This window comes from Salvelinus sp. IW2-2015, linkage group LG23 (genome assembly GCF_002910315.2).
Source record: "Salvelinus sp. IW2-2015 linkage group LG23, ASM291031v2, whole genome shotgun sequence".
NCBI lineage: Eukaryota > Metazoa > Chordata > Actinopteri > Salmoniformes > Salmonidae > Salvelinus > Salvelinus sp. IW2-2015.
The window spans coordinates 11,643,972-11,669,553 of NC_036863.1; the positions used below are offsets into that span (position 1 = coordinate 11,643,972).

Here is a 25,582-nt window from a genome sequence, read left to right on the forward strand (position 1 = left end):
GTCATGGATTGCGTTGGTTTCCCGGATGGAGTTCCGACGCCATCTTTACACCAGTGCTGCTGCTACCGGTAGCTAGAGAGTGGGGACGCTGCAGTTGCTCCACTAAGAACCGCCGACTGAGACAGACATACACAAGTTCGATCCGCTCTCCATCGACAGTCCGATCCCGAACACCATGGCAGATCGAGAGCATTTAGTATACCAGGCCAAACTCGCCGAACAAGCTGAGAGATACGATGGTAAGGGCTGAGATATACTGTCAATGCAGAGTATGCCTCAGTCTCATTCGCGTGTTCCCTCTGCCTCCCCCCCCCCCCCCACACTCTACTAACGGGGGGCTTCGAGGTGGGTTGAAGATGGTTAGTTAGAGATCGTAGTAGAGACAAAATGGCGGAGAAGAGGGTTTCTGAACTAGTCATTTAACGTTTAGAGAAGTGGTTTTGTTTGACTGAATAATGTTAGTTAGCAATAATGTTTAACATGTGTATGACTGGGTTTTTGTGCATTCAGCGTTAGCATGTGTCATTCAGTATACGCTATATCTAGTTACTTTCTTGAAACCGTTGGTTATTTCTGCTGGTGGTGCCGAAGTTCCGACGTCGTTGTTGGCCCTCAATGGATATACAACTAACGTTAACTAGTTATTCTATTGTAACTAATATTGCTAACTAGTGAACTATAGCCTGTCAGCAACGTTAGCTGTGGTACAATGGCGGCTAACTGTTTTATAATATGCATAAAGGAGACGTTAGCTACTGTACAACTTTAGCTACCATGGTGATGAGTTACCGCAAGCTAATTTGTTAGCTAGCTAAAACAATTGGCTGATTTATGATGAAATAGTTAGTTATTGTGACAGTATAAGATAAACAACTACAGCTTGGTAAATCTAGTTAGTTAGTTGGTCTTGACGCTAGCTAACTTTCTATCGTGTGTGTGCGCGCACACAGGCTGTCAAACCCATTTGCGACGACAGAGCTTTGTGGGTTGGGTTTCGGGTTTTCTGCAACACATGTAGTTAGCTATCTACAGTAGCTAGTACACGTTGGGTAATTATCTTGGTATTAGTTTTCTTTATAGATGCCAGTTAGTTAACTGTTGCCTTGACATGATTGGCTAAACAGTATATCAACCAGAGCCAATTAACATTAGCTACCGACCAGAGACATTTCGCTATTTAGATAGCTAACGTCAGAGCCATGTAGTTAGCCAGCTAACTTAGCTAGCAAGCCAACATTAAACTCAACACGCTAACATTAGCTGTCAGTTTTGTTTAATGTTATAGCTAGCTAGATAGCGAGAGCTACCTTATTAGCCTAACCGTGGAAAGAACGCAGTCCCTGGCAAGCCGAGTGGGTGTGGTTGTAACGGGGATAGCTAATGTTGGCTCATTACATTATCCCAAGCCAGTCAGTGCAACACGTTTCAGCTAGCCAGTCAGTACCTTGACAAATGAGCTGTTATGTTTCATTTGTCGTTTATTTTTATTAGTAGTGTAAGTTGGATAACACTTGCTAACATAGACAAATATGGTTACAATGTTACAGGCTTTGACATGGCAAGCTTGGGTTAGTTACTTGGCTCCTGGCTTACAATGGTGTCCACATCAATGAACTGTTGTACTAATCATTCTTTGGCCCTTAGTGGAGTTTAAATACTTCTACAATAGAGCAACACTGTTATAATGCTGTAGTCAAATCTAGGGATAGTTATAGTTTGCTGTAATATGGATCTCTGCCATACAGGGGCTCCCAACCTTTGTTCTACAGGGCACGTTTTTCACATTTGAAAAATGTCACGCTCACTCCGCCCCTTTTATTTTTATTTATTTTTATGGAAGTCTATATTAAATACACCAAAAGCTTGATTTTGTTTAATTTGAAGGTCTCTGTGATTTGAAGCGCATTTCTATTTAGTTTAGCAAGACTCATGACACATTTTAGGTAGGCTATATAATACTAATAATAATGGATAAGGAAAATATAGTCTAGACCCAATTTTGCCCAAATGTTATTCAGCTACCAAATGTTTTATGATAATTTATATGAGCCCTCAATTTAATTAAACATTCTCTTTTACAGAAAGTGATTACTTCAATTGATGGCAACATTCACACAAGTCTTAATATCGTTGACTCCTCAACTTTAGAAGGTCATATCTCAGTTTCTGAATGTCAGAGACAAACCAGAGATTATTCCCATGTGCATCAGTCGCGTCTTTCTCTGGCATTTAACTGCTTCTTTCTCGCCTAAAGCATCGCAGATTTGTGTTGTTTTAGATCGGTATAAACAGTCAAGGTACCACACCTCTAAAGATTTCCTAATTTTGAGGAAAAACCATGAATGTAAGCACCACATACAATTTAGGAGAACCACAAATATTTTTAAATGTGGAATACTGTTACTGTAGGGAAAGGAGGACAAACTGCACCGATTCCAGCTGGAAAACAACAGGACACATTTTCAAGGTATTGGCAAAGACAGTACAGTATGAAGATAGGCTAAAACTGCTTCTCCAATAGAAATCCCAGAGCACACTTGTAGGCGATGTCATGGCGAAGTTGACTAGCTAAGCTCATGTGTAGACCCGATGACGTGTTTCTAATGGTCGTCTCGCACCAAACTGCATGTGCAGGCCCTCAAATCAGAGACCCTCCTTCAATATAAATTTGTTGACAAAAATAGAAACATGTCAGTTTGTCACTTTCATGAGATTGGAGTAATAACATGTTCAGCTAGTTAATACATTGGCTCAAATTTAGGTTGTGGCTTTAGACTTTGTGAAAATGAAGAACAAAGGAAGAATTTTCCCTTCTCTCATTGACTTCTAAAACCCCGGCTTGGTCTGTTTCACAAGCGTTCCTGGAAGTTTTGCAATGTTTTATTTGGTATTTAGCTGTTTTCATTGATAGGAGGGCTGTAACCACTGAGTTCTGGTAGTAGTCACTTGAATGGAAAAAAATCAATCACAAAATTAGCCACTGGCAAAGCACTGCCTCTCACTGCAGGCGTTGCCTTAGTGAATGGTCCTTGCTGTCCGGGATCCTTGGGATGGCCCTGAGTTACATTCAGTTCATATAAGGCAATCAGTCAATTGAAATAAATTCATTTGGCCATAATCTATGGATTTCACATGAATGTGAATACAGATATGCATCTGTTGGTCACAGATACCTTCACGAAAAAAGGTAGGGGCTTTGATCAGAAAAACAGTCTCTGGTGTGACCACCATTTGCTTAATGCAGCGCGGCACAGCTCCTTTGCAATGAGTTGATTAGGCTGTTGATTGTAGAATGTTGTCCCTCTCCTCTTCAATGGCTGTGCGAAGTTGCTGGATGTTGGTGGGAACTGGAACATGCTGTTGTGCATGTCGATCCAGAGCATCACAAACATGCTCAATGGGTGACATGTCTGGTGAGTATGCAGGCCATGGATGAACTGGGAAATGGTCAGCTTCCAGGAATTGTATACAGATCCTTGCGACATGGGGCCGTGCATTCTCATGCTGAAACATGAGGTGATGGTAGCGGATGAATAGCACGACAGTGGCCCTTAGGATCTCGTCACGGTATCTGTGCATTCAAATTGCCACTGATAAAATGCAATTGTGTTCATTGTCCGTAGCTTATGCCTCCCCATACAATAACCCCACCGCCACCATGGGCCAGGCACTCTCTTCACAAGGTTGACATCCACAAACTGCTTGCCCACACAACGCCATACACATGATCTGCGATTGTGAAGCCGGTTGGACGTATTGCCAAATTCTTTAAATTGACGTTGGAGGCGGCTTATGGTAGAGATATCATTCAATTCTCTGGCAACAGCTCTGGTGGACATTCCTGAAGTCAGCATGCCAATTGCACGCTCCCTCAATTTGAGACTTCTGTGAAATTGTGTGGTGACAAAACTGCACATTTTAGTGGCCTTTATTGTCCACAGCACAAGGTGCACTTGCGTAATGATCATGCTGTTTAATCAGATTCTTGATATGACACAACTGACCGGCGCATGGATTATCTTGGCAAAGGAGAAATGCTCACTAACAGGGATGTACAACATTTGAGAAGCTTTTTGTGCTTATGGATCATTCTGGGATATTTTATTTCAGCTCATGAAATGTGACCAACACTTTTACATGCTGCATTTATATTTTTGTTCAGTGTAAAATGCTTACAGTAAGTGTTAGGGATGCACATTTCTGTAAATTTTGCTGCCAAGTAACTGACCCTCATTAACTGGTTAATGTTCCATATGTGACGATGATGAAAATCTCAAACTACAGTAGGATGGGTTGCTAATATGACTAGGGTTGTGCCTTTTTGCTTCTGGACAACAGAAGTTGATATGAAAACCAACAGAACAGGAGAGAAATGCTAGTTAATGGCATCAGGCAGTCTTTATAAAATAAATGCCTCTGTTTCTATGGATAGATTTTTGCAAGGCTACTTTGAAGCAACGTAAGACATGCCTCATTATCTGAAGTAAAGTCAAAGGTTCAGCTTTCAGACAATTACTGCCTCAAGCTCACAAAGTGGTAGGTGACATGCTGATAGTCTGCCTACCGTTGACTATAGCCTACTCACTCGAATGGCAAATGGGATAACACCCGATTGCATTTAGAGTTGTTTGTTGTGCAATGACTGGGCTTACAAAAGCACTTTCACTCCAGCGAGGAGCTACTTTCGCGCTGTCTGACAGGTGATGGGATATTCCGCTCCTCAAGCTAGGCTCTGTATGCTGTGCGTGTGATAAGTAAGATGCATGACTAACAAAAATACACCTACCAATTTAAGTCCACTAAAGTATGCTAATTTACCTATAGACCGATAAGCATGACCGGTCAAATGTGTTTTTGGCGGCTAACCCATTAAACGGTTAACCGTTAACATCCCTAGTGAAGGCTAAGGCTCGGGTTTGGTTATGGTTAGGGTTTAGTGTAGGGATGTCCCAAGGATTTGACTAGCAATAACACTCAATGAACAGCGTCAGGTACTCTCAGCTAGTTAGATGGGCGTGGCGAAACGTGAATTTGGACCACTGAGGTATAATAAGAACGAGACTGCCTCAAATATGGCCAACTCTTGTTTTCAACGAAATCTAATCACTTTCGCATACGCAGTTCCGTAGTTGCTGCCATCTTCCTTACTGAGATTACTCCACCTGCACTCAAGCACTCAGTGCGCACTGGAAAGGCAGGTGGAGTAATCGGCACTTCCGATGGCTAGCTGGGGTCATGACCTCAGAGCATGAATATAAAATGTTAATATCTTCGGCTGTGAGTGGCCTGGGCAACAATTTGAATAAGTTAATGCATGTTTTTTCCCCCCCCAAAGGTGATGACTAGTGTCTTGTTAGGCCTTTTAAAATTTGACTTCTCTATGGGGCCGTCAACGGGAATTACCTTTCTCGGCCGTGATGCAGTTAAACTGCAGTACCGAAGCAATACTGTAGGTGCAGTACTCAGCATTCACCGTAGAAGCAGTAACAGTTAGTTCACGCTCCTCTCCGACTGGTGTCGTTGGGTTATACAGTGCATTCAGAAAGTATTCAGACCCTTTGACTTTTTCCACATTTTGTTACGTTACAGCCTTATTATATAATGTATTAAATAGTCTCCCCCCCTCAATCTACACACAATACCCCATAATGACAAAGCTTACAAATGTATACAAAAATGTAAACTATCACATTTACATAAGTATTCAGACCCTTTACTCAGTACTTTGTTGAAGCACCTTTAGCAGTGATTACAGCCTCAAGTCTTCTTGGGTATGATGCTACTAGCTTGGCACACCTGTATTTGGGGAGGTCTCTCATTCTTCTCTGCAGATCTTCTCAAGCTCTTGCCAGGTTGGATGGGGAGCGTCGATGCACAGCTATTTTCAGGTCTGTCCAGAGATGTTCGATTGGGTTTAACGCCGGGCTCTGGCTGGGCCACTCAAGGACCTTCAGAGACTTTGAAGCCACTCCTGCGTTGTCTTGGCTGTGTGCTTAGGGTTGTCCTGTTGAAAGGTGAACCTTCGCCCCAGTCTGAGGTCCTGAGCTCTCTGTGGCAGGTTTTCATCACGGATCTCTCTGTACTTTGCTCTCTTCATCTTTCCCTCGATCCTAACTAGTCTCCCTGTCCCTCCCTCACCTCCCTGACCAAGGCCTTTCTCCCCACGATTGAGGAAAAACATTTATTTAATCCATTTTAGAATAAGGCTGTAACGTAACAAAATGTAGATAAAGTCGAGGTGTCTGAATGCTACTGTATACAAAGACATACCATTAGTTGCTGTAGTAGCACCTGATTTCAGTTTTCTAGATTTTACTATCAAAGATTCACCAGCGGTACACACGGGCCAGGCAGTCTGGTCTCTCTTGCTCTGCTCTGAAACAGGATACTGTTCTCTACCAGCTCTAGCCACTGTTGAGAGGCGACACCCCCCACCCCTCCTGTCGTTAGGCCTCCTGAAAGGGGACAATCCCCTGTAGGGGCTCAGAGCCAGACTGACCCCCCCCCCCTGCAGGCCTGCTGTGGAACAGGCCATTCCTCCTGGAGCCCCCTTTGGCACAGAGGAATGTGCAAGGCGGATAGTACAGCTGGGGTCGAGCCAGACCAGAGAGAGAGGGGTGGGGGTGTAGGAGCTGGTGGTATGTGCCTATGCAGCCCCCCTGACATAAGGGCTGAAGGACGGGAGGAGACGAGGCACCAGTGCGCCACTCTCTTTTACGTAACCCCTCTCCAGCTCAGGCGAGTCATCCAGACCCAATGTTTGTGCAAATGGCTCAGACAGGGGCTCTCTGCTTAGTGGGGATCTTTGCAGAGACTGCTCATTTACTTTTTACTCCCTCCCCTCCTTGCCGCTGCCTCTTTGACGAAGTGCACTTATACACTGCCCCCAGCCTCAGTAGGAGGCTGGGCTCAGTGGTCCTGGCCACTCAACAGACCTGAATGAATTCCAATGTGGTGTTGTAATGGTGGTGGTAACTCCTCTGCCCCAATCCACCTCTGTCACCCCCCCCCCCCAGAGATGGAGTAGTATTCCTTCTTTCCTTGATTAATTGGGTTTAGAGTGAACAGTTAACAATGTTATTTTTTTTATAGACACGTCAAGTGTTCTTGCGGTGCTCATTAAAACGAATCTGAATACGTCGAGTCATGCTAATCAGGGCAGCAGAGTAGCTGAGCACTAGTTAAACGTGATGCTTCCACACATGCATGGAAGGCCAGCTGTTGTGTGTCCTGAGCGCCATGGTCCCCCACACATAACATTTCTACAATCTAGTGCCTTTAGACCGTATTCACACCCCTTAACTTTTCCACATTTTGTGTTACAGCCTGAATTTAAAATGGATTACATTGAGATTTGGTCACTGGTACTCCATAATGTCAAAGTGGAATTGTGTTTTTCAACACTTTTACAAATTAATTAAATGAAAAGCTGAAATGTATTGTGTCTAGTATTAAACCCCTTTTCTTATGGCAAGCCTAAAGTTCTGGAGTAAACATTTTCAAAACAAGTCACAAGTTGCATGGACTCACTCTGTTTGCAATAATAGTATTTAACTTGATTTCTATACCCCACACATACAATTATCTGTAAGGTCCCTCAGTTGAGCAGTGAATTTCAACCACGCATTCAACCACAGACCAGGGAGGTTTTCCAATGAGCATAGTGTAGTTATTAATTACACTTTGGATGGTGTATCAATACACCCAGTCACTGCAAAGATACAGGCGTCTTTCCTAACTCAGTTGCCGGAGAGGAAGGAAACCGCTCAGCGCGATGCCAATGGTTACTTTAAAACGGTTACATAGTTTAATATCTGTGACAGGAGAACTGATGATGAATCAAGAACATTGTAGTTACTCCACAATACTAACCTAATTGACAGAGTGAAAAGAAGGAAGCCTGTACATAATACAAATATTCTAAAATGTGCAGTCTGTTTGCAACAAGGCACTAAAGTAATACTGCAAAAAAATGTGGCAAAACAATTACATTTTTGCCCTGAATACAAAGTGTTTAAATTTGGGGCAAATACAACATATTACTGAGTACCACTCTCCATATTTTCAAGAATAGTGATGGCTGCATCCTGGGTGTGCTTGTAATCGTTAAGGACTGGGGAGTTTTTCAGGATAAAAAAGAAACGGAATGGAGCTAAGCACAGGCAAAATCCTAGAGGAAAACCTTGTCTGATTTCCACCAGACTGGGAGATTAATTCATCTTTAAGCAGGACTACAACCTAAAACACAAGGCCAAATCTATACTAGAGTTGCTTACCAAGAAGACAATGAATGTTTCTGAGTGGTCAAGTTAGTTTTGACTTAAATCTTCTTGAAAATCTATGGTAAGACTTGAAAATGGTTGTCTAGCAACGATCAACAACCAATTTGACCGAGCTTGAAGAATGTTGAAAATAGAAATGGGCAAATGTTGCACAATCCAGGTGTGGAAAGCTCTTGGATTTACACAGAAAGACTCACAGCTGTAATTGCTGCCAAAGGTGCTTCTACAAAGTAAAGTTTTCAAGGATGTGAGTACTTATATAAATTAGATTTCTGTATTTTATTTATAAACATTTCTAAAAACATGTTTTCACTTTGTCATTATGGAGTACTGTGTGTAGATGGGTGAGAAAAAATCCATGTAATCAATTTTTGAATTCACGCTGTAACGCAACAATGTGTATGAATACTTTCTGAAAGCACTGTATATCCTGAAATCTTGTTTGTTTCATTTCCCTGTCCTACCTTTTTTAAATTGTGTCAATCCAGAGAGTGGTCACTCTGAGCACGGCTCTAGCCCACTCATCGAAGTCACAGGTCAAGTGTTCTTTCTCTGTAGAGATACCGTAGTACCGCTGCTCTTCCCGGGCACTAGTAGTCGAGCATCGAATCTTTAGCAATTCTACTCCATGTCATATGCTGAAAAGACTCGCCTTTCTGTGATCTTCGAATATGAACATTTTATAATTGAGCTTGAGGAGAACAGGATTTAATCCCCCGCACAGCTATCCTCCAATGACAGTTTCATTATTTGCATTATCATTTTCTCCACAGAACACATCGGTATCCAGTTAAGAATGATTTTTTTCTTCATACGTTTACAACAATACATACTGCAATACCTACCTCCAAATGTATTAGTTTTGATTTTAGGCCTCAAAATACAACATGTCTAGCTAAATGTTTAGAATTTGAATTTCTAACAGTCAAAAACAATTTCCCGAGGCTCCACATGTTTTCATGTAAATATTAATGTTATTTCCAACAACCAATGAGCAACTCCGCCGTTAATCCAGCGCATATTGAACATTGAGATTGCCAAAGATTGCCTTATCATTCCAAGATGGCTTAGCAGTTCAGATGTCATTTTTGTCCTCGTACTGTCTTGTCCTGTATATATATATATATATTACACCTTCTTCGCATATCTTTTATATATTTTATTATCCAAGAACTCAACTGCAAAAGCTTTCCTGCAACCCGCCTCACCAATTACAAAAAAAAAAGTATTATTTACCTAAAATCTGAAAATCCACAGTGGATGCTAGCCAGGGGCTAATCAGAATCTAGCCAGAAAGCTAACCAGAAGCTAGCCGGTTTGCTGGCTAGCGTTGGTGTTTCAGCTGCCCACGTTTTGTGGTCATTTGTGGTCATCAGCTATTCCTTTAGCTCGATAATCTACCGGCACTTTTGTGCTACGCGACTCGGACCGGAGCATACCGGGCCTTTTTTTCCCTCTGTTTCCCCGGATTTCAGCCGCAGGCTCTGGACATTTGCACCTTGATTTCGCAGCTAGCTAGCTGTAAACCGTGTGACTATTGGCTTACGTCGATCCCGGAGCAAACTTAAATTATTCCGGAGCTAGCCAGCTGAGGAGTTCCATCAGCCATTCCTGGGCTACAGTCACCTATCCGGACCCGGTTATTTTTTTTTATTTCTTTATTATTATATATATTTTTTTGTGCTGCAGATACGAAGCCCCACCGGGCCTTCACGACTGACTGCCGACGTTATCTGCCCGAGGGAGTTATCCAACTGGCACCTCCGTCGCGACGTTACCTGAACGCTCATCTGGGACCCGCTAATCGTTAGCTGTCTTATCGGCTGCTATCTGAATAAGTATATCGGACAATTTTTTTTCTTGGGTCACTATCTATTTTGCCAATTGGATTGATCCCCTCTACCACACGGAACCCCACTAATCTACCGACGGAAACGCACGAGGTGTCTAAAAATAGACCTCCATCCTATGCTATCTTGCTACCGATAGCCATCTACCCGGCCAGCTGTCTGGATCGCCGTGACCCCAACCTCTACTCACTGGACCCTTATTGATCACTCGATTAAGCATGCCTCTCCTTAATGTAAATATGCCTTGTCCATTGCTGTTCTGGTTAGTGTTTATTGGCTTATTTCACTGTAGGGCCTCTAGCCCTGCTCACTATACCATATCCAACCTTTCAGTTCCACCACCCACATATGCGATGACATCACCTGGTTTCAATGATGTTTCTAGAGACAATATCTCTCTCATCATCASTCAATACCTAGGTTTACCTCCACTGTATTCACATCCTACCATACCTTTGTCTGTACATTATTCCTTGAAGCTATTTTATCGCCCCCAGAAACGTCCTTTTACTCTCTGTTCTAGACGTTCTAGACGACCAATTCTCATAGCTTTTAGCCGTACCCTTATCCTACTCCTCCTCTGGTGATGTTGAGGTGAATCCAGGCCCTGCAGTACCTAGCTCCACTCCTATTCCACTCCTATTCCCCAGGCGGTCTCTTTTGATGACTTCTGTAACCGTAATAGCCTTGGTTTCATGCATGTTAACATTAGAAGCCTCCTCCCTAAGTTTGTTTTGTTCACTGCTTTAGCACACTCTGCCAACCCGGATGTTTTAGCCGTGTCTGAATTCTGGCTTAGAAAGACCACCAAAAATTCTGACATTTTCATCCCCAACTACAAGATTTTTAGACAAGATAGAACGGCCAAAGGGGGCGGTGTTGCAATCTACTCCAAAGATTGCCTGCAGAGTTCTGTTTTACTATCCAGGTCTGTTCCCAAACAATTTGAACTTCTACTTTTAAAAATCCACCTCTCTAAAAACAAGTCTCTCACCGTTGCCGCCTGCTATACCCTCTAGAGCCCTTGGTTCTCTCCTGACCTGACTGCCCTTAACCAACAGAAAAACATCCTATGGCGTTCTGCATTAGCATCGAACAGCCCCCGTGATATGCAACTTTTCAGGGAAGCTAGAAACCAATATACACAGGCAGTTAGAAAAGCCAAGGATAGCTTTTTCAAGCAGAAATTTGCTTCCTGCAACACAAATTCAAAAAAGTTCTGGGACACTGTAAAGTCCATGGAGAATAAGAACACCTCCTCCCAGCTTCCAACTGCACTGAAGATAGGAAACACTGTCACCACCGACAAATCCACTATAATTGAGAATTTCAATAAGCATTTTTCTACGGCTGGCCATGCTTACCACCTGGCTACCCCTACCCCGGTCAACAGCACTGCCCTCCCCTCTGCTACTCGCCCAAGCCTTCCCCATTTCTCTTTCTCCCAAATACAGTCAGCTGATGTTCTGAAAGAGCTGCAAAATCTGGACCCTTACAAATCAGCCGGGCTAGGTAATCTGGACCCTTTCTTTCTAAAATGATCTGCTGAAATTGTTGCCACCCCTATTACTAGCCTTTTCAACCTCTCTTTCGTGTCGTCTGAGATTCCCAAAGATTGGAAAGCAGCTGCGGTTATCCCCCTCTTCAAAGGGGGGGACACTCATGACCCTAACAGCTACAGACCTATATCTATCCTACCCTGCCTTTCTAAGGTCTTCGAAAGCCAAGTCAACAAACAGATTACCGACCATTTCGAATCCCACCATACCTTCTCCGCTATGCAATCTGGTTTCAGAGCTGGTCATGGGTGCACCTCAGCCACGCTCAAGGTCATAAACGATATCTTAACCGCCATCGATAGGAAACAATACTGTGCAGCCGTATTCATTGACCTGGCCAAGGCTTTTGACTCTGTCAATCACCACATCCTCATCGGCAGACTCGACAGCCTTGGTTTCTCTAATGATTGCCTCGCCTGGTTCACCAACTACTTCTCTGATCGAGTTCAGTGTGTCAAATCGGAGGGTCTGTTGTCCGGGCCTCTGGCAGTCTCTATGGGGGTGCCACAGGGTTCAATTTTTGGACCGACTCTCTTCTCTGTATACATCAATGATGTCGCTCTTGCTGCTGGTGATTCTCTTATCCATCTCTACGCACGACACTATTCTGTATACTTCTGGCCCTTTGACACTGTGTTAACAACCCTCCAGGCGAGCTTCAATGCCATACAACTCTCCTTCCGTGGCCTCCATTTGCTCTTAAATACAAGTAAAACTAAATGCATGCTCTTCAACCATCGCTGCCTGCACCTGCCTGCCTGTCCAACATCACTACTCTGGACGGCTCTGACTTAGAATATGTGACAACTACAAATACCTAGGTGTCTGGTTAGACTGTAAACTCTCCTTCCAGACTCACATCAAACATCTCCAATCCAAAGTTAAATCTAGAATTGGCTTCCTATTTCGCAACTAAGCATCCTTCACTCATGCTGCCAAACATACCCTCGTTAAAACTGACCATCCTACCAATCCCCGACTTCGGTGATGTCATTTACAAAATATCCTCCAATACCCTACTCAATAAATTGGATGCAGTCTATCACAGTGCCATCCGTTTCGTCACCAAAGCCCATATACTACCCACACTGAGACCTGTACGCTCTCGTTGGCTGGCCCTCGCTTCATACTCGTCGCCAAACCCACTGGCTCCAGGTCATCTACAAGACCCTGCTAGGTAAAGCCCCCCTTATCTCAGCCGCTGGTCACCATAGCAGCACCCACCTGTAGCATGCGCTCCAGCAGGTATATCTCTCTGGTCACCCCAAAGCCATTCCTCCTTTGGCCGCCTCTCCTTCCAGTTCTCTGCTGCCAATGACTGGAACGAACTGCAAAAATCACTGAAGCTGGAGACTCATACCCTCACTAGCTTTAAGCACCAGCTGTCAGAGCAGCTCATAGATTACTGCACCTGTACATAGCCCATCTATAATTTAGCCCAAACAACTACCTCTTTACCTACTGTATTTATTTATTTTGCTCCTTTGCACCCCATTATTTCTCTCTACTTTTTCTATCTCTACTATCTCTACTCTACTTTTTTTTTCTTCTTTTTTTTTTACTTGCTATATTGTATTTACTTCGCCACCATGGCCTTTTTATATTTTTATTTATATATTTTGTTTGCCTTCACCTCCCTTATCTCACCTCATATTGTATATAGACTTATTTTTCACTGTATTATTGACTGTATGTTTGTTTTACTCCATGTGTAACTATGTGTTGTATGTGTCGAACTGCTTTGCTTTATCTTGGCCAGGTCGCAATTGTAAATGAGAACGTGTTCTCAATTTGCCTACCTGGTTAAATAAAGGTGAAATAAATAAAAAGAGACTGGCCTTTCGGCAATGACAAATAAAATATTATTCATCACATGCGTGAAATGCTTACTTATGAGCCCCTAAAACCAACAATGCAGTTCAAAAAAATGAATAAGAAATAAAAGTAACAAGTAATTAAAGAGCAGCAGTAAAATAACAATAGCGAGACTATATACAGGGGGCTACTGGTTAGTCGAGGTAATATGTACATGTAGGTAGAGTTATTAAAATTACTATGCATAGATGATAACAACAGAGTAGCAGCGGTGTAAAAGAGGAAAGGGGGCAATAAATAGTCTGGGTAGCTATTTGATTAGATGTTCAAGGAAGTGGAATGTTGGCTATAGAGACTGGTACTCAGACTATGTTAAAGGATAACTACACCCAACATTTTCCCCAGATTTCAAGTGGTCTCCTGATTTGGTTTAAGCATTGTTGTGGACTTGGATAACCCATTAAAACATATTTGTTTTGGGGCGGGGCATCCCCTCTGAGGACAAAAATTAACATTGTTTTTACAGCTTTTTCTTTTGTTACAAGTACATTCTACTACACACATTTTACATACTTGGCACTTATATTTTTGGTTTTGCAGTTACATAGCAAGAATAAAGTAATTTCTTATTTTGATATACATTGCATCAAGATGGTACTTATACATGTTTTTAGTCATAACTATGATGGAACATGACCCATATTTTAACTGTGCTGTGATGTTTTACATATTGCCCTTGAAGTTTTCAGAGCCCTGGACTTAAAAAATAAATAATCTAAAAATGATTAAATATTTTTTTCCCCCTCATCAATCTACACACAATACCCCATAGTCACAAAAAATAAACAGATCATGTTTTACAAAACTATTTAGACTCTTTACTCAGTACTTTGTTGAAGCATCTTTGGCAGCTATTACAGCCTCAAGTTATCTTGGGTATGAAGCTTGCCACCAGTATTTTGGGAGTGTCTCCCATTCTTCTCTGCAGATCATCAAGCTCTGTCAGGTTGGATGGGGAGCATCGCTGCACAGCTATTTTCAGGTCTCTCCAAAGATGTTCGATCGGGTTCAAGTTGGGGCTCTGGCTGGGCCACTCTAGGACATTCAGAGGCTTGGCCCAAAGCCACTCCTGCATTGTTTTGGCTGTGTGCGTAGGGTCATTGTCTTGTTGGAAGGTGAACCTTCGCCCCAGTCTGAGGTCCTGAGAGTCTCTGGAGCAGGTTTTCATCAAGTATCTCTCAGTACTTTGCTCCATTCATCTTTCCCTCGATCCTGACTAGTCTCCCAGGCCCTGCCTCTGAAAAACATCCCCACAGCATGATGCTGCCACCACTATGGTGCCAGGTTTCCTCCAGATGTGACGCTTGGCTTTCAGGCCAAAGAGTTCAATCTTGGTTTCATCAGACCAGAGAATCTTGTTTTTCATGGTCAGAGTCCTTTAGGTGCCTTTTGGCAAACTCCAAGCGGGCTGTCATGTGCCTTTTTACTGAGGAGTGCCTTCCTTCTGGCCACTCTACCAAAAAAACCTGATTGGTGGATTGCTGCAAAGATGGTTGTCCTTCTGGAAGGTTCTCCCATCTCCACAGAGGAACTGTGGAGCTCTGTCAGAGTGACCATCGGGTTGTTGGTCACCTCCCTGACCAAGGCCCTTCTCCCCCAATTGCTCAGTTTGGCCGGGTGGCCAGCTCTAGGAAGAGTCTTGGTGGTTCCAAACTTCATACATTTAAGAATGATGAAGGCTTCTGTGTTCTTGGGGCCCTTCAATGCTGCAGAAATGTTTGGTACCCTTCCCCAGATTTGTGCCTCGACACAATCCTGTCTCAGAGCTCTACGGACAATTCCTTTGACCTCATGGCTTGGTTTTGGCTCTGACATGCACTGTCAACTGTGGGACTTTATATAGACGGGTGTGTGTGCCTTTACATGTGTGTGTGCCTTTACAGATAATTAAGGTATCTGTTTTATTGTTTGCAAAAATGACTAAACCTGCTTTTGCTTTTTCGTTATGGGGTATGTAAGAGATGTGCCATGTGATGCTGTTCTATACAATGTATGTAGTCTGTGATCCCACCTGAATGTCGTCGTATATGAAAACCCAGTCTCATTGTCTTTGCATTGCAAGGAGTACAGATTAATGTAATTAAATATCTTAGGCAAACTTTTCCATTTTGGTTTACTCCTAGGGATGTTAATGGTTAGCCACCGAAAATACATTTAACTGGTTATGCTTATTGATCTATAGGTTAATTTGCATAATTTAGTGGAATTAAATTGCATGTATTTTCGTTAGTCACGTATCTTATCACGCCTGCACAGTATACAGAGCCTAGTTTTGAGGTGCGGAATGGCTTGTCTTCTGTCAAAGTAGCTACTGGAATGAAACGTGCTTTTATAAACTGTCATTGTGCGATAAAGAAATTCTAAATGCAATCGTGATGGCCACGATTACATTTAAAAAATATATATTTTCATTTCTCAACTCGTAATTAACGCGTGCCTCCCATTCGCCATTTGAGGGTGTAGGCTATAGTCAGTGGTAGACAGGCTATCGGAGTGTCACCCACTACTTTGCTATGTGAGCTTCAGGCAGTATAATTGTTTGAACCCTGAATGTTTTACTTAAGCTAATGAAGAATGTCTTGCCTTGCTTCAAAGTAACCTAGCCAAAATCCAACCATAAAATTGTGGAGACAATTATTTTATACAGACTTATTACTCAACCAGTATTTCTCTTGTTCATATCAACTTCTTTCATTGTCCAGAAACAAAATGCCCAATGCTAGTCATATTAGCAAGCCTTCCTAGTTGTTTGTATTAGACTCCCCCTCTTTCTAAGTTTCAAACAGAATTGTTCATCTGTCATGGAATGGCTTGCATTAGGTGCACTGTTCAGAACAGTTTTTTTTAGCTGCTTCATTACAGCAGTTGCATGTTCAATAATAGGCTATAGCCTTTTGACTGTAAGATGATAGGCTTGCTATTGCATGTTTTAATTTAGTTCTTAATGCCTTATCTTGCATGCATGCATACTATTTTCTGTTGGTCACGTCATTTTACTGTTTAGATTTTTTTTTACCGGTTAATAAGGGTTGGTTAGTCGCAGCAGAATTGTCGCAGCAGAATTGACTGAAATTTGTATCCGTAGTCATGGGTTTTGTATATCGAAGTTGCGTTCAGCCTTTATATACTTAATAAAGGTTATTCTCATAGATGAAAATCTATTTTACGAGAGCGACCACTAAAATACACATTACAACCACTCAAAGAAATTGGCTTACATCAGAACTCAAGCATTGTTTTGTCTCCCCCCAATACACCAGCGCAGACCCTGACCTTTGGGTTGCCTGGTAACAAGCTCGGTGTTAAAGGTCAGTGGTATGAGGTTTGAAATGACTGGCATGGAAAACCGTAATGCTCGATATTGGCCCCTGTTCCTCCTTTTGATTTGGATATTTGGGTTCTTCTTGGTATGTCATGTGCGGCTAAGGACTAGTACTCGGCTAAGATAAGGATCAGTCGTACTAGTAGCTCTTGTCAGATCTTCCATCATAATGGCTGTGTAGCCCATCTTTTTAGGCTTTAGGTTTGGTAATGGCTGTGTAACTGCTTGTGGTGAGCCTTATAGACCAGTACTGTACAGTGGTAGTGGCTATTTGCGTATTCATAGACTGATTCACAAGTCTGTTTGTTCATGAGGCAGCAAGTGTCCTGACTCATTCACACACTGCTTATGGAACCGTTAGTGGCCCAGATCAAATGCTCTGTTATACGTTGATCCACTTCAGCCCTGGTTTCAAGGAGTCGGTCTTTACTTACGCTGAGAAGTTCGGTTGGTCCAGCCCAAAATACTTGCTAATTACATCTCATAAGCACCAACAAAGCCTTAACACCTATCATTTCCATCAGTGTTCCTGTAAGCGTGGATAAATACTGTGTGCTGTGTTTTCTGTATGACATGTCTGTAGGCTTGGGTGGGGTATTTCAGGGGAGCAGGGGAGTCCAGCTGTGTGTTGACGGGTTGCGTTTTATATTGAATGTTTTTTTCTTTTTCTCTCAATTGTGATCATAGACGTGCAAGTTTTCCTTTGCAGAAAATACTTTAGTGCATCACATTCTGCAGAAATGGGTTCATTTTAATCAGATGAAAACAGAATTGCAACGCTATTTGGCTGGAAGCCACACAAGGTTTTGTATTTTTCTTCAAGTGATGTAAGGCCATCCTATTTCTGTTCATCAATAAATAATTTACATAAAGTTAATATTGCATTTTACCGGAGAAAAGTAGGCTGCTTAAACCGAGAGAAGTAGAACACTGACTGTTGTGTAGCTATCTGCTCTTAGAATGCCCATTTGTGAATTCTCATCCAAGTGAAGTGCAACTGAAGAACAAAATTAGTCTGAGGCCGAGCAGAAATGGCAATAAGAAGCGTTTTTAGATCTGCATTTACAAAATGCAGCAAGATTTCTTATGCATTTTATATATTTTCCTGTGTGAAAAGTGATGAATTCTACTTTATTACAACCCTTAAGTTTAACTTGCTAGTTATCTAAGTAAGTGGTTGAATTAAGGTGAAGGGGCATCATATTGTGTTTCGCTTTCTGCCGTGTTTGAGAAGTTAAAGCCCTTTGGGTGAGTTATCTGCTTTTCTCTTCTGTTCACGGCCCGTCTACGCCTACCCCTCTTCTCCGAGCAGAGCAGGCAGACGCGTTGCCCTACAGACTCCACGCATGTACACATGCTCCTCCAGAGTTCTTCCTTCAGACAAGCATGTCTCAAACGTTTATTCATTTGCACAATGTCTCATTTATATTCACTTGTAAATGTCCAAACTCACCAAAAATGATATTCAGTAGCTCCTACCTATACATAACTTTGAGCTGCATTGGCTATTTTAGCATTTTTTTTTGTTGTTGCGCTCATTAAAATATTTAGCTAGCAGCCTCCATGGAAATGTGCAAATTTTGTTAGCATTCTGGTAATTAATGCCCATTTTATGGCTCCCCTTGTGTACTAAGCTGGTAATGCCATAAATCCCAGAATGAGAGAATGAGGAAATGAAAATCTGGATACCACCCAACCCTACATGTTATTCTGTCAGGGATAATTTGTCTTTATTAATCAGGATTTCCTGCTTTCTGAACATTTCCTCCATTCATACATAATAGAAATTGATCTATTCCCTAGCCCAAATCTACATTGTCCAGATTTTCTATGTTCTTGTGTAATTGCTGCCAGCAAAAAACAGACAAAATCCAGAACAGAACGAATTGTTCGTAACTTATTGAAGGCAGGGTGTTTGATGGTTTAGGTTCAGTCTTTTCTCTCTCTGTCAGAAATGGTGGAGTCCATGAAGAACGTGGCGGGCATGGACGTGGAGCTGACGGTGGAGGAGCGGAACCTGCTGTCGGTGGCGTACAAGAACGTGATCGGAGCCAGAAGAGCGTCCTGGAGGATAATCAGCAGCCTTGAACAGAAGGAGGAGAACAAAGGAGGCGAAGACAAACTGAAGATGATCCGGGAATACAGGCAAACGGTGAGCCACGGGAACGTGGACGGTGATAGTAGAGGAGAACCCTGATAAGGGCGGCTTAATGTTGAAATGTTAGTTAGATAGGGATGGTGTGTGGCTCCTTTCAAAGTAGAGGTTTATACTCTGGGGCCTTTTTATTTAATGTTTAATTTTTAAAGAGGTCGTTCAAAGGGTTATGATTAAGTAATAGACTTTAAAGTTGAGTTGTTTTTGTCTGTTCTCCTTGAGTTTGTTGCCAACAGGTGTTGTGTGTTTTGTCTGCTCTGCAGGTGGAGACTGAGCTGAAATCAATCTGTAATGACATTCTGGATGTACTGGACAAGCACCTCATTCCAGCAGCAAACACTGGAGAATCAAAGGTTTTCTACTACAAAATGTACGTCTGCGGATGGGACAGCTTTTGAAAAACTATTTAGCGCACAGCAGCTAATATCTATGCCCTGACTGTTCTAGTAACATGAGAAAAGTGTCTCTGCTCTCTCGTGCTCTGTGTGTGAAAACATCTGCTTCTCAATGCTTCACCCTTTGCCCTGAACTGTGCACTTGTGCGCTACCACACATGAATTTAAAAGCACACAATTGGTGTAAGCAAGGGCTCTTACACCAATCCTTTAAAATCCAAATAGGGGAGTGCGGAAGTGCATACTTCAGGGTAAATGTGGAATATTGGGACGCAGGGTTAGTCTCTCTAGCAAGTCTAGTCCTGGTCAAGGAGTAGGCTTAAGTGTCCACATACCAGTTTCAAGGGCTGCATGACAGTAAGAGAATTAGCTCCTTTTTGTACATAGGGTTCATTCATAGAATTATGCAGAGTTTTCTCAACCCACAAGCCATGCTTGTCTGTTAAGAATATTCATATGTTAACATACGCAGACCATGGATTGATTGAATGTTTTGTGAGGTTGAAATAAGTGGTCTCGTTCTCCCTTTTTTCCTCAGGAAGGGAGACTACCACAGGTACCTGGCAGAGTTTGCCACGGGCAACGACCGAAAGGAGGCGGCAGAGAACAGCTTGGTTGCGTACAAAGCTGCAAGCGACATCGCCATGATCGAACTCCCACCGACACACCCCATCCGCCTGGGACTGGCGCTCAACTTCTCCGTATTTTATTATGAAATCCTCAATTCCCCCGACCGCGCATGCAGGTGGGCCCCCTCATCTTTTCTCCCCACTCTTCTCGTCTTTTCACTCCCCTCCATGTTTCAAATAGAAAGCGATTGTGAGTGTGTAATAATGCACAAGCAGGAGGCCTGATTACATTTTTTTTTTATGTATTTATTTATTTTTTGCTATGCCTTACGGAGTGTTTTTCTGCAGTACCAGGTGTTAGTCTTTTAGTAACATTTTCAAAGAAACAGATTGAGTTCTGATTTGATTAGGTTTTTTGGACATCCTTATCTAGTGCTGCATCATGTCTACTAGGCTTGGGCGGTATCCACATTTTATATCGTCATAACATCCTTCTCTCATCCTGGGAGTTATTGAATTACCGGCATAGCACACAAGGGGGTGTTAAAAAATACAACAAAATGCCATTGGCCTTCTATTACCAATGCGAACAAAATGCGAACAAAATTAGCACAAACAAATAGCAAAATCACAGCAAAACCAAACATCAACTAATTGCAAAGACTGGCAAATCCAGCTCAGAAGGTTATACAAGCATAGCAAGTAGCTACCAAATGTCATTTTTGGTGAGTGTGGACATTTACAAGTGAACGTGAACAGGAGATTGTGCAAATGAAAAAAATTGGGATGCATCCTTCTTTGAAGGAAGAGCAGCATGTGTACACGGAGCAGATGGGAGAATAATTAAATGCTAGTTGGAAGCACCGGGGAAATAATGTCAGCTGTACAGAACTCCTCCAGAGCTCTTTGACTTCTGATGGCAAACACTTAGTAGTGAATTGCATACAAGTGTAACTTCATCACCTCGTGCGCCGCACACAGACTCGCCGATGCATATATAATGCTATGGACTCACCAGCTTCCTTTCTCCCGTTGTGCTATTTACAAACAAACATGTGACTGGCTCCTTCTGTTCTGGGGAACTAGGGTAAGTTTTATAAAGTGAACAGTGACATAAAACCGCAGTCTGCTTTATGTCCTAACGTATTGTACAAGTTGACTGCAGGTATTAACTTAAATTGTTATATTTGTAGATACTTTTATTGGAAAAAGTTCAAAGAAATAGTTTCAACGGTTTTGAAAAACCTTACCGTGGCTTTTTCCAAATACCCTGATATATGGTATATGCGGTATGCCGCCCATGCCTTTATTTCAGACTGGGCATGCAATAGTCTCTCCTATACAGTACATTAAAGTCACCTGATGTCCTGGCTAGTAATATGATATCTTTTTTATTTATCAAGACATGTTATTGTATGCTCCATACCAAGACATGTTGACTAATGTTCAGCAAATTGTTGATGTGACTTGGACACACTGTAAAATCCAACCTTTGACCCTCCCTCTCTGCCCACGCTGTTGCCCTCAGGTTGGCGAAGGCGGCGTTTGACGATGCCATTGCAGAACTGGACACGCTGAGCGAGGAGAGCTACAAGGACTCCACACTCATCATGCAGTTGCTACGCGACAACCTGACACTATGGACTTCAGATATGCAGGGAGACGGTGAGCGTTCCATGCTTCTTCACCTATTATATGTAGAACAATACAGTTCAAGGACTAAACACACTGCAGCGTCTGGTCACGTGGGGGATGGATGTTTTCCACCTATTGACAGCACACACTGCTGTGCTGGTGCTGTGTGCTCTTAGGGTTGGAGAGTTGACCTCACCAACCCTTTATCTCCCCCCTCAGCACAGTGGTTTTTCTCTAACCTCAGCAGCGCTACCTCTATCTTTCTCCAGCTCTCTTTCTATTTCTCTTTTTCTCTATCTTTTTGTTTCACCTTTTTCTCTTTTACAGTCTTTATCCCTTTGTCTGAGATGTACTCATGTTCAAGGCTCTCTCTCATGTCTCCATCTTCCACTGTGTAGATTCTTAAGGACAACGCCCCCCCCCCCCCCCCCCCCCCCATTCCCTCGATAGAACTGTATTTTGTAAGTCATCTTTCTCCTGTCTTGGGCATCCCTCTTGCTTTGTCAATCAGACTTCACTAACACTTTTTCTCTGCATCTTCCAGCGCCGGGTTAATTAATTCACACTGTAGTAAAATGTTGTGGAACTCGAAACATTTGAGTGCTGTGTGGTTAGTGTCACTGTCTTACTCACTGCAATGCAATTTTTACCAACACTGTCTGGTTTTGGGCTAGAGTTTAGGTATTCCACTTATTATTATGGCTGAACATGATACACTCAGTAATCACACCAAATCCTTGGGACCCTGTTTGTCACTCGTAAATCTGCAAACATGCAGTTGATGCACATCAACACTGTGCTGTCGTCCACACCAACTGCATGTAGCATCTCGTAGGCACTAATTAGGCACCTTATTATAGTTTCTATTTTTGATCTTCGTAGATTCTGAACCTTTGTTAGACTCGCTGCTTTAATTCTTTACCAAGTTAGATGGCTGTGCCATCTCTATGGAAACCTTCCTAAGCAACCAGCCTAGGTGGCCCGAAAGGCATTTGCTAGCTATCAAATCTTTACTGAGGCTTTTGACATTTTGCAGTGTGAAGAATAAAGATATTTGTCTTGTTACTGGTTTGCACACTAGCACTAGTGCCTTCAGAATGTATTTATACCCTGTGACTTATTCCACTTTTTGTTACAGCCTAAATTCAAAATGGATTAAATACATATTTAAGTAGATTTAAGTAAAAACTGTAACTAGGCCACTCAGGAACATTGTTGTCTTCTAAAGCAACTCCAGTGTAGATTTGGCCTTGTGTTTTAGGTTATTGTCCTGCTGAAAGGTGCATTTGTCTCCTAGTATCTGTTGGAAGGCAGACTGAACCAGGTTTTCCTCTAAGAATTTGCATGTGCTTATGACTGTATTCCATTTATTTGTATCCAGAACTCACTAGTCCTTGTCGATGACAAGCAATCCCATAACATGATGCAGCTACTGCCATGCTTGAAAATATGGAGAGTGGTACTCAGTGACGTGTTCAGTTGGTTTTGACCCAAACATAATGCTTTGTATTCAGGACAAAAAGCTAAATTCTTTACCACATTTGCAGTATTACTTTAGTGCCTTATTGCAAACAGGATGCATGTTTTGGATTTTTAAAATTCTCTACAGGCTTCCTTCTTTTCACTCTGTCATTTGTTAGTATTGTGGAGTAACTACAATGTTGATCCAACTTCCGTTATCTCCTATAACAGCCATTAAACTCTGTTTTAAAATCACAATTGGCCTCGTAAAATCCCTAAGCGGTTTCCTTCCTCTCTGGCAACTGAGTTAGGAAGGATGCCTGTATCTTTGTTGTGACTGGGTTTATTGATAAACCATCCAAAGCCTAATTAATAACTTCACCATGCTCAAAGGGATATTCAGTGTCTGCTTTATATATATTTTTTACACATCTACCAATCGGTGCCCTTTGAGAGGCATTGAAAAACCTCCCTGGTCTTGGTGGATGAATCTGTGCTTGAAATTCACTACTCGATTGAGGGACCTAACATAATTGTGTATGTGGGATACAGAGATGGGTAGTCAATCAAAAATCATGTTAACCACTATTATTGAACATTAATGAGTCCATTTAACTTATTATGTGATTTGTTAAGCACATTTACTCCTGAACTTATTTAGGCTTGCTATTACAAAGGGGTTGAACACTTATTGACTCAAGACATTTCAGCTTTGAAGTTGTAACTTCTACAAACAAATTCCACTGACATTATGGGTTATTGTGTGTAGATCAGTGACACAATATTAATGTATTACATTTAAAATTCAGGCTGTAACACAACAAAATGTGCAATAAGTCATGCGGCATGAAAACTTTCTGATGCCACTATGTACATTCTCCTGCCAACCACCAATGTGTTTTGAATGAACCTTTTTGTGCAACATGACTCGTGGGTGGGTTTTCCAACGCCTTTGTAGCGAAAGTAGTATCGGTATGTTATCTCTCCCATTGACCTGAAGGCATTCATATCACACATTTTGCTGGCATACACTGAACACCAAATGGCAATTTTATAATTGTAATGCTCATGGCTCTAGCATTGGTTTTCGAAACTACAGCTAACTTCCTTCACATTGCACGCTGAAACAAAATGGTATGTTTGGGTAAGTAGAACAAAGCACTATCCCTTAAAGGTTATGATTGGGGGAGGGAAAGCAGATCTTAGATCTATACCTAGTGGACCTTAATCTTGGAGTCTTTGACTCTGGTGGTCTTAGAGCGTTGGGCCATTAACTGAAAGATCGAGTCCCCGAGCTGACAAGGTAAAAACCTGTCGTTCTGCCCCTGAGCAAGGCAGTTCCCCGGGTGCCGAAGACGTGGATGTCGATTTTATGGCAGCCCCCCCGCACCTCTCTGATTCAGAGGGGTTGGATTAAATGTGGAAGGCGCTTTCAGTTGTACAACTGACTAGGTATGCCCCTTTCCCTTCCTCAGCCAATCTCACTCACCCATCACCACCTAACTTTACTAATCACTCCTCCCCTGAAGACCATATCACTTTAAACCTCACCTCCCTGTTGCTATGGTAACAGTGGGTGGGCTCTGGACTTTCTTTTGTCCATTTATGTTTGTGGTGAAAATAACACTGGCTTTGAATGATGAAGATTACAAATATACAATTAAATGGAATACATGTGCCTCTCTCTTCAGGTGAAGAACAGAATAAAGAAGCTCTGCAAGATGTGGAGGATGAGACCCAGTGAGACTTCACGGCCAATACGAGACACCCCTCCCTACCCCTCCCCTCTCCGCCTGCTAGCCCCAGTTCCAACTATGGTGTCAGTGAGAGCTCCCAAACTCGGCTTTTACGCCGATGCCAACTCGCTCTTTTACCCCTTTTCTTGTTCACTATCACTCTATCTGTCTGTCAGTTCTTCTGGTTTTTTCTTTTATAAAAAAATAAAGATTAAAAATAGCCCATTTCATTGGAAATAATAACTTCCGCATTTAAACACAAGAGAAAATATACAAGCTAAAGCTTCGAGCTGTTCCTGGGTGTTACTTTTTTATATATATATATATATATAAAAAAGTATCTCCTGTTGCAAGCCTGGCCATGTAAGGGTCATGTCATTTATCTTCACGTTTTTTTTTGTTTTCATTTTTGCTGTGTCATCAGTTGCCAAGTGTGCTTGCCTGCAGTCGTCAACGTTCACGCGCTCGCTGACTTGATTTTTAAAACACAAACGTTTGCTGTAACTCTCTTTTTCTAGAACTGATTGATGTCTTCGTGCTACTTTACTCTAGTCGTCTAAGCCTTTGGTCGCAAATTAGGGATGGTGGCGGCTTTTGACTGTTTTTAAAAGGGACTTAAAGCTTTTTAGAAGGAACGAAGTGCCCTTTGTGTTTCTCCTCTCTCATTGCCAGACACTTATCAATGACGATAGCAGAACCTCCCCCGAGCATCTCTTTCTTTGCGATCACCACTCAGGTCCGAG

General features: G+C 42.3%; 1 protein-coding gene across 2 annotated transcripts; it reads left to right on the plus strand.

Moving 5' to 3' along the window:
• Window positions 1–25,067, plus strand: LOC111950376 (14-3-3 protein epsilon). 2 transcript variants are annotated; one of them, XM_023967911.2, is made up of 6 exons: window positions 1–239; window positions 18,841–19,040; window positions 19,307–19,413; window positions 19,977–20,183; window positions 21,536–21,672; window positions 24,795–25,067. In XM_023967911.2, the coding sequence occupies exons 1-6, from the start codon at window positions 176–178 to the stop codon at window positions 24,845–24,847; spliced, it is 768 nt and encodes a 255-aa protein (XP_023823679.1). In that variant the 5' UTR covers window positions 1–175; the 3' UTR covers window positions 24,848–25,067. The 2 variants fall into 2 exon arrangements, with proteins under 2 accessions (XP_023823679.1, XP_023823680.1); XM_023967912.2 differs by lacking the exon at window positions 24,795–25,067 and adding an exon at window positions 22,041–22,087.
• Window positions 25,068–25,582: the final 515 nt, after the last annotated feature.

Bases quoted from the DNA above. Each gene is read 5' to 3' on its own strand.
- LOC111950376 (XM_023967911.2), top strand. From the start codon at position 176: ATGGCAGATCGAGAGCATTTAGTATACCAGGCCAAACTCGCCGAACAA. The intron at 19,041-19,306 runs GTGAGCCACGGG...TCTGCTCTGCAG, and splicing joins TCCGGGAATACAGGCAAACG to GTGGAGACTGAGCTGAAATC. The intron at 19,414-19,976 runs GTACGTCTGCGG...TTTTTTCCTCAG, and splicing joins AAGGTTTTCTACTACAAAAT to GAAGGGAGACTACCACAGGT.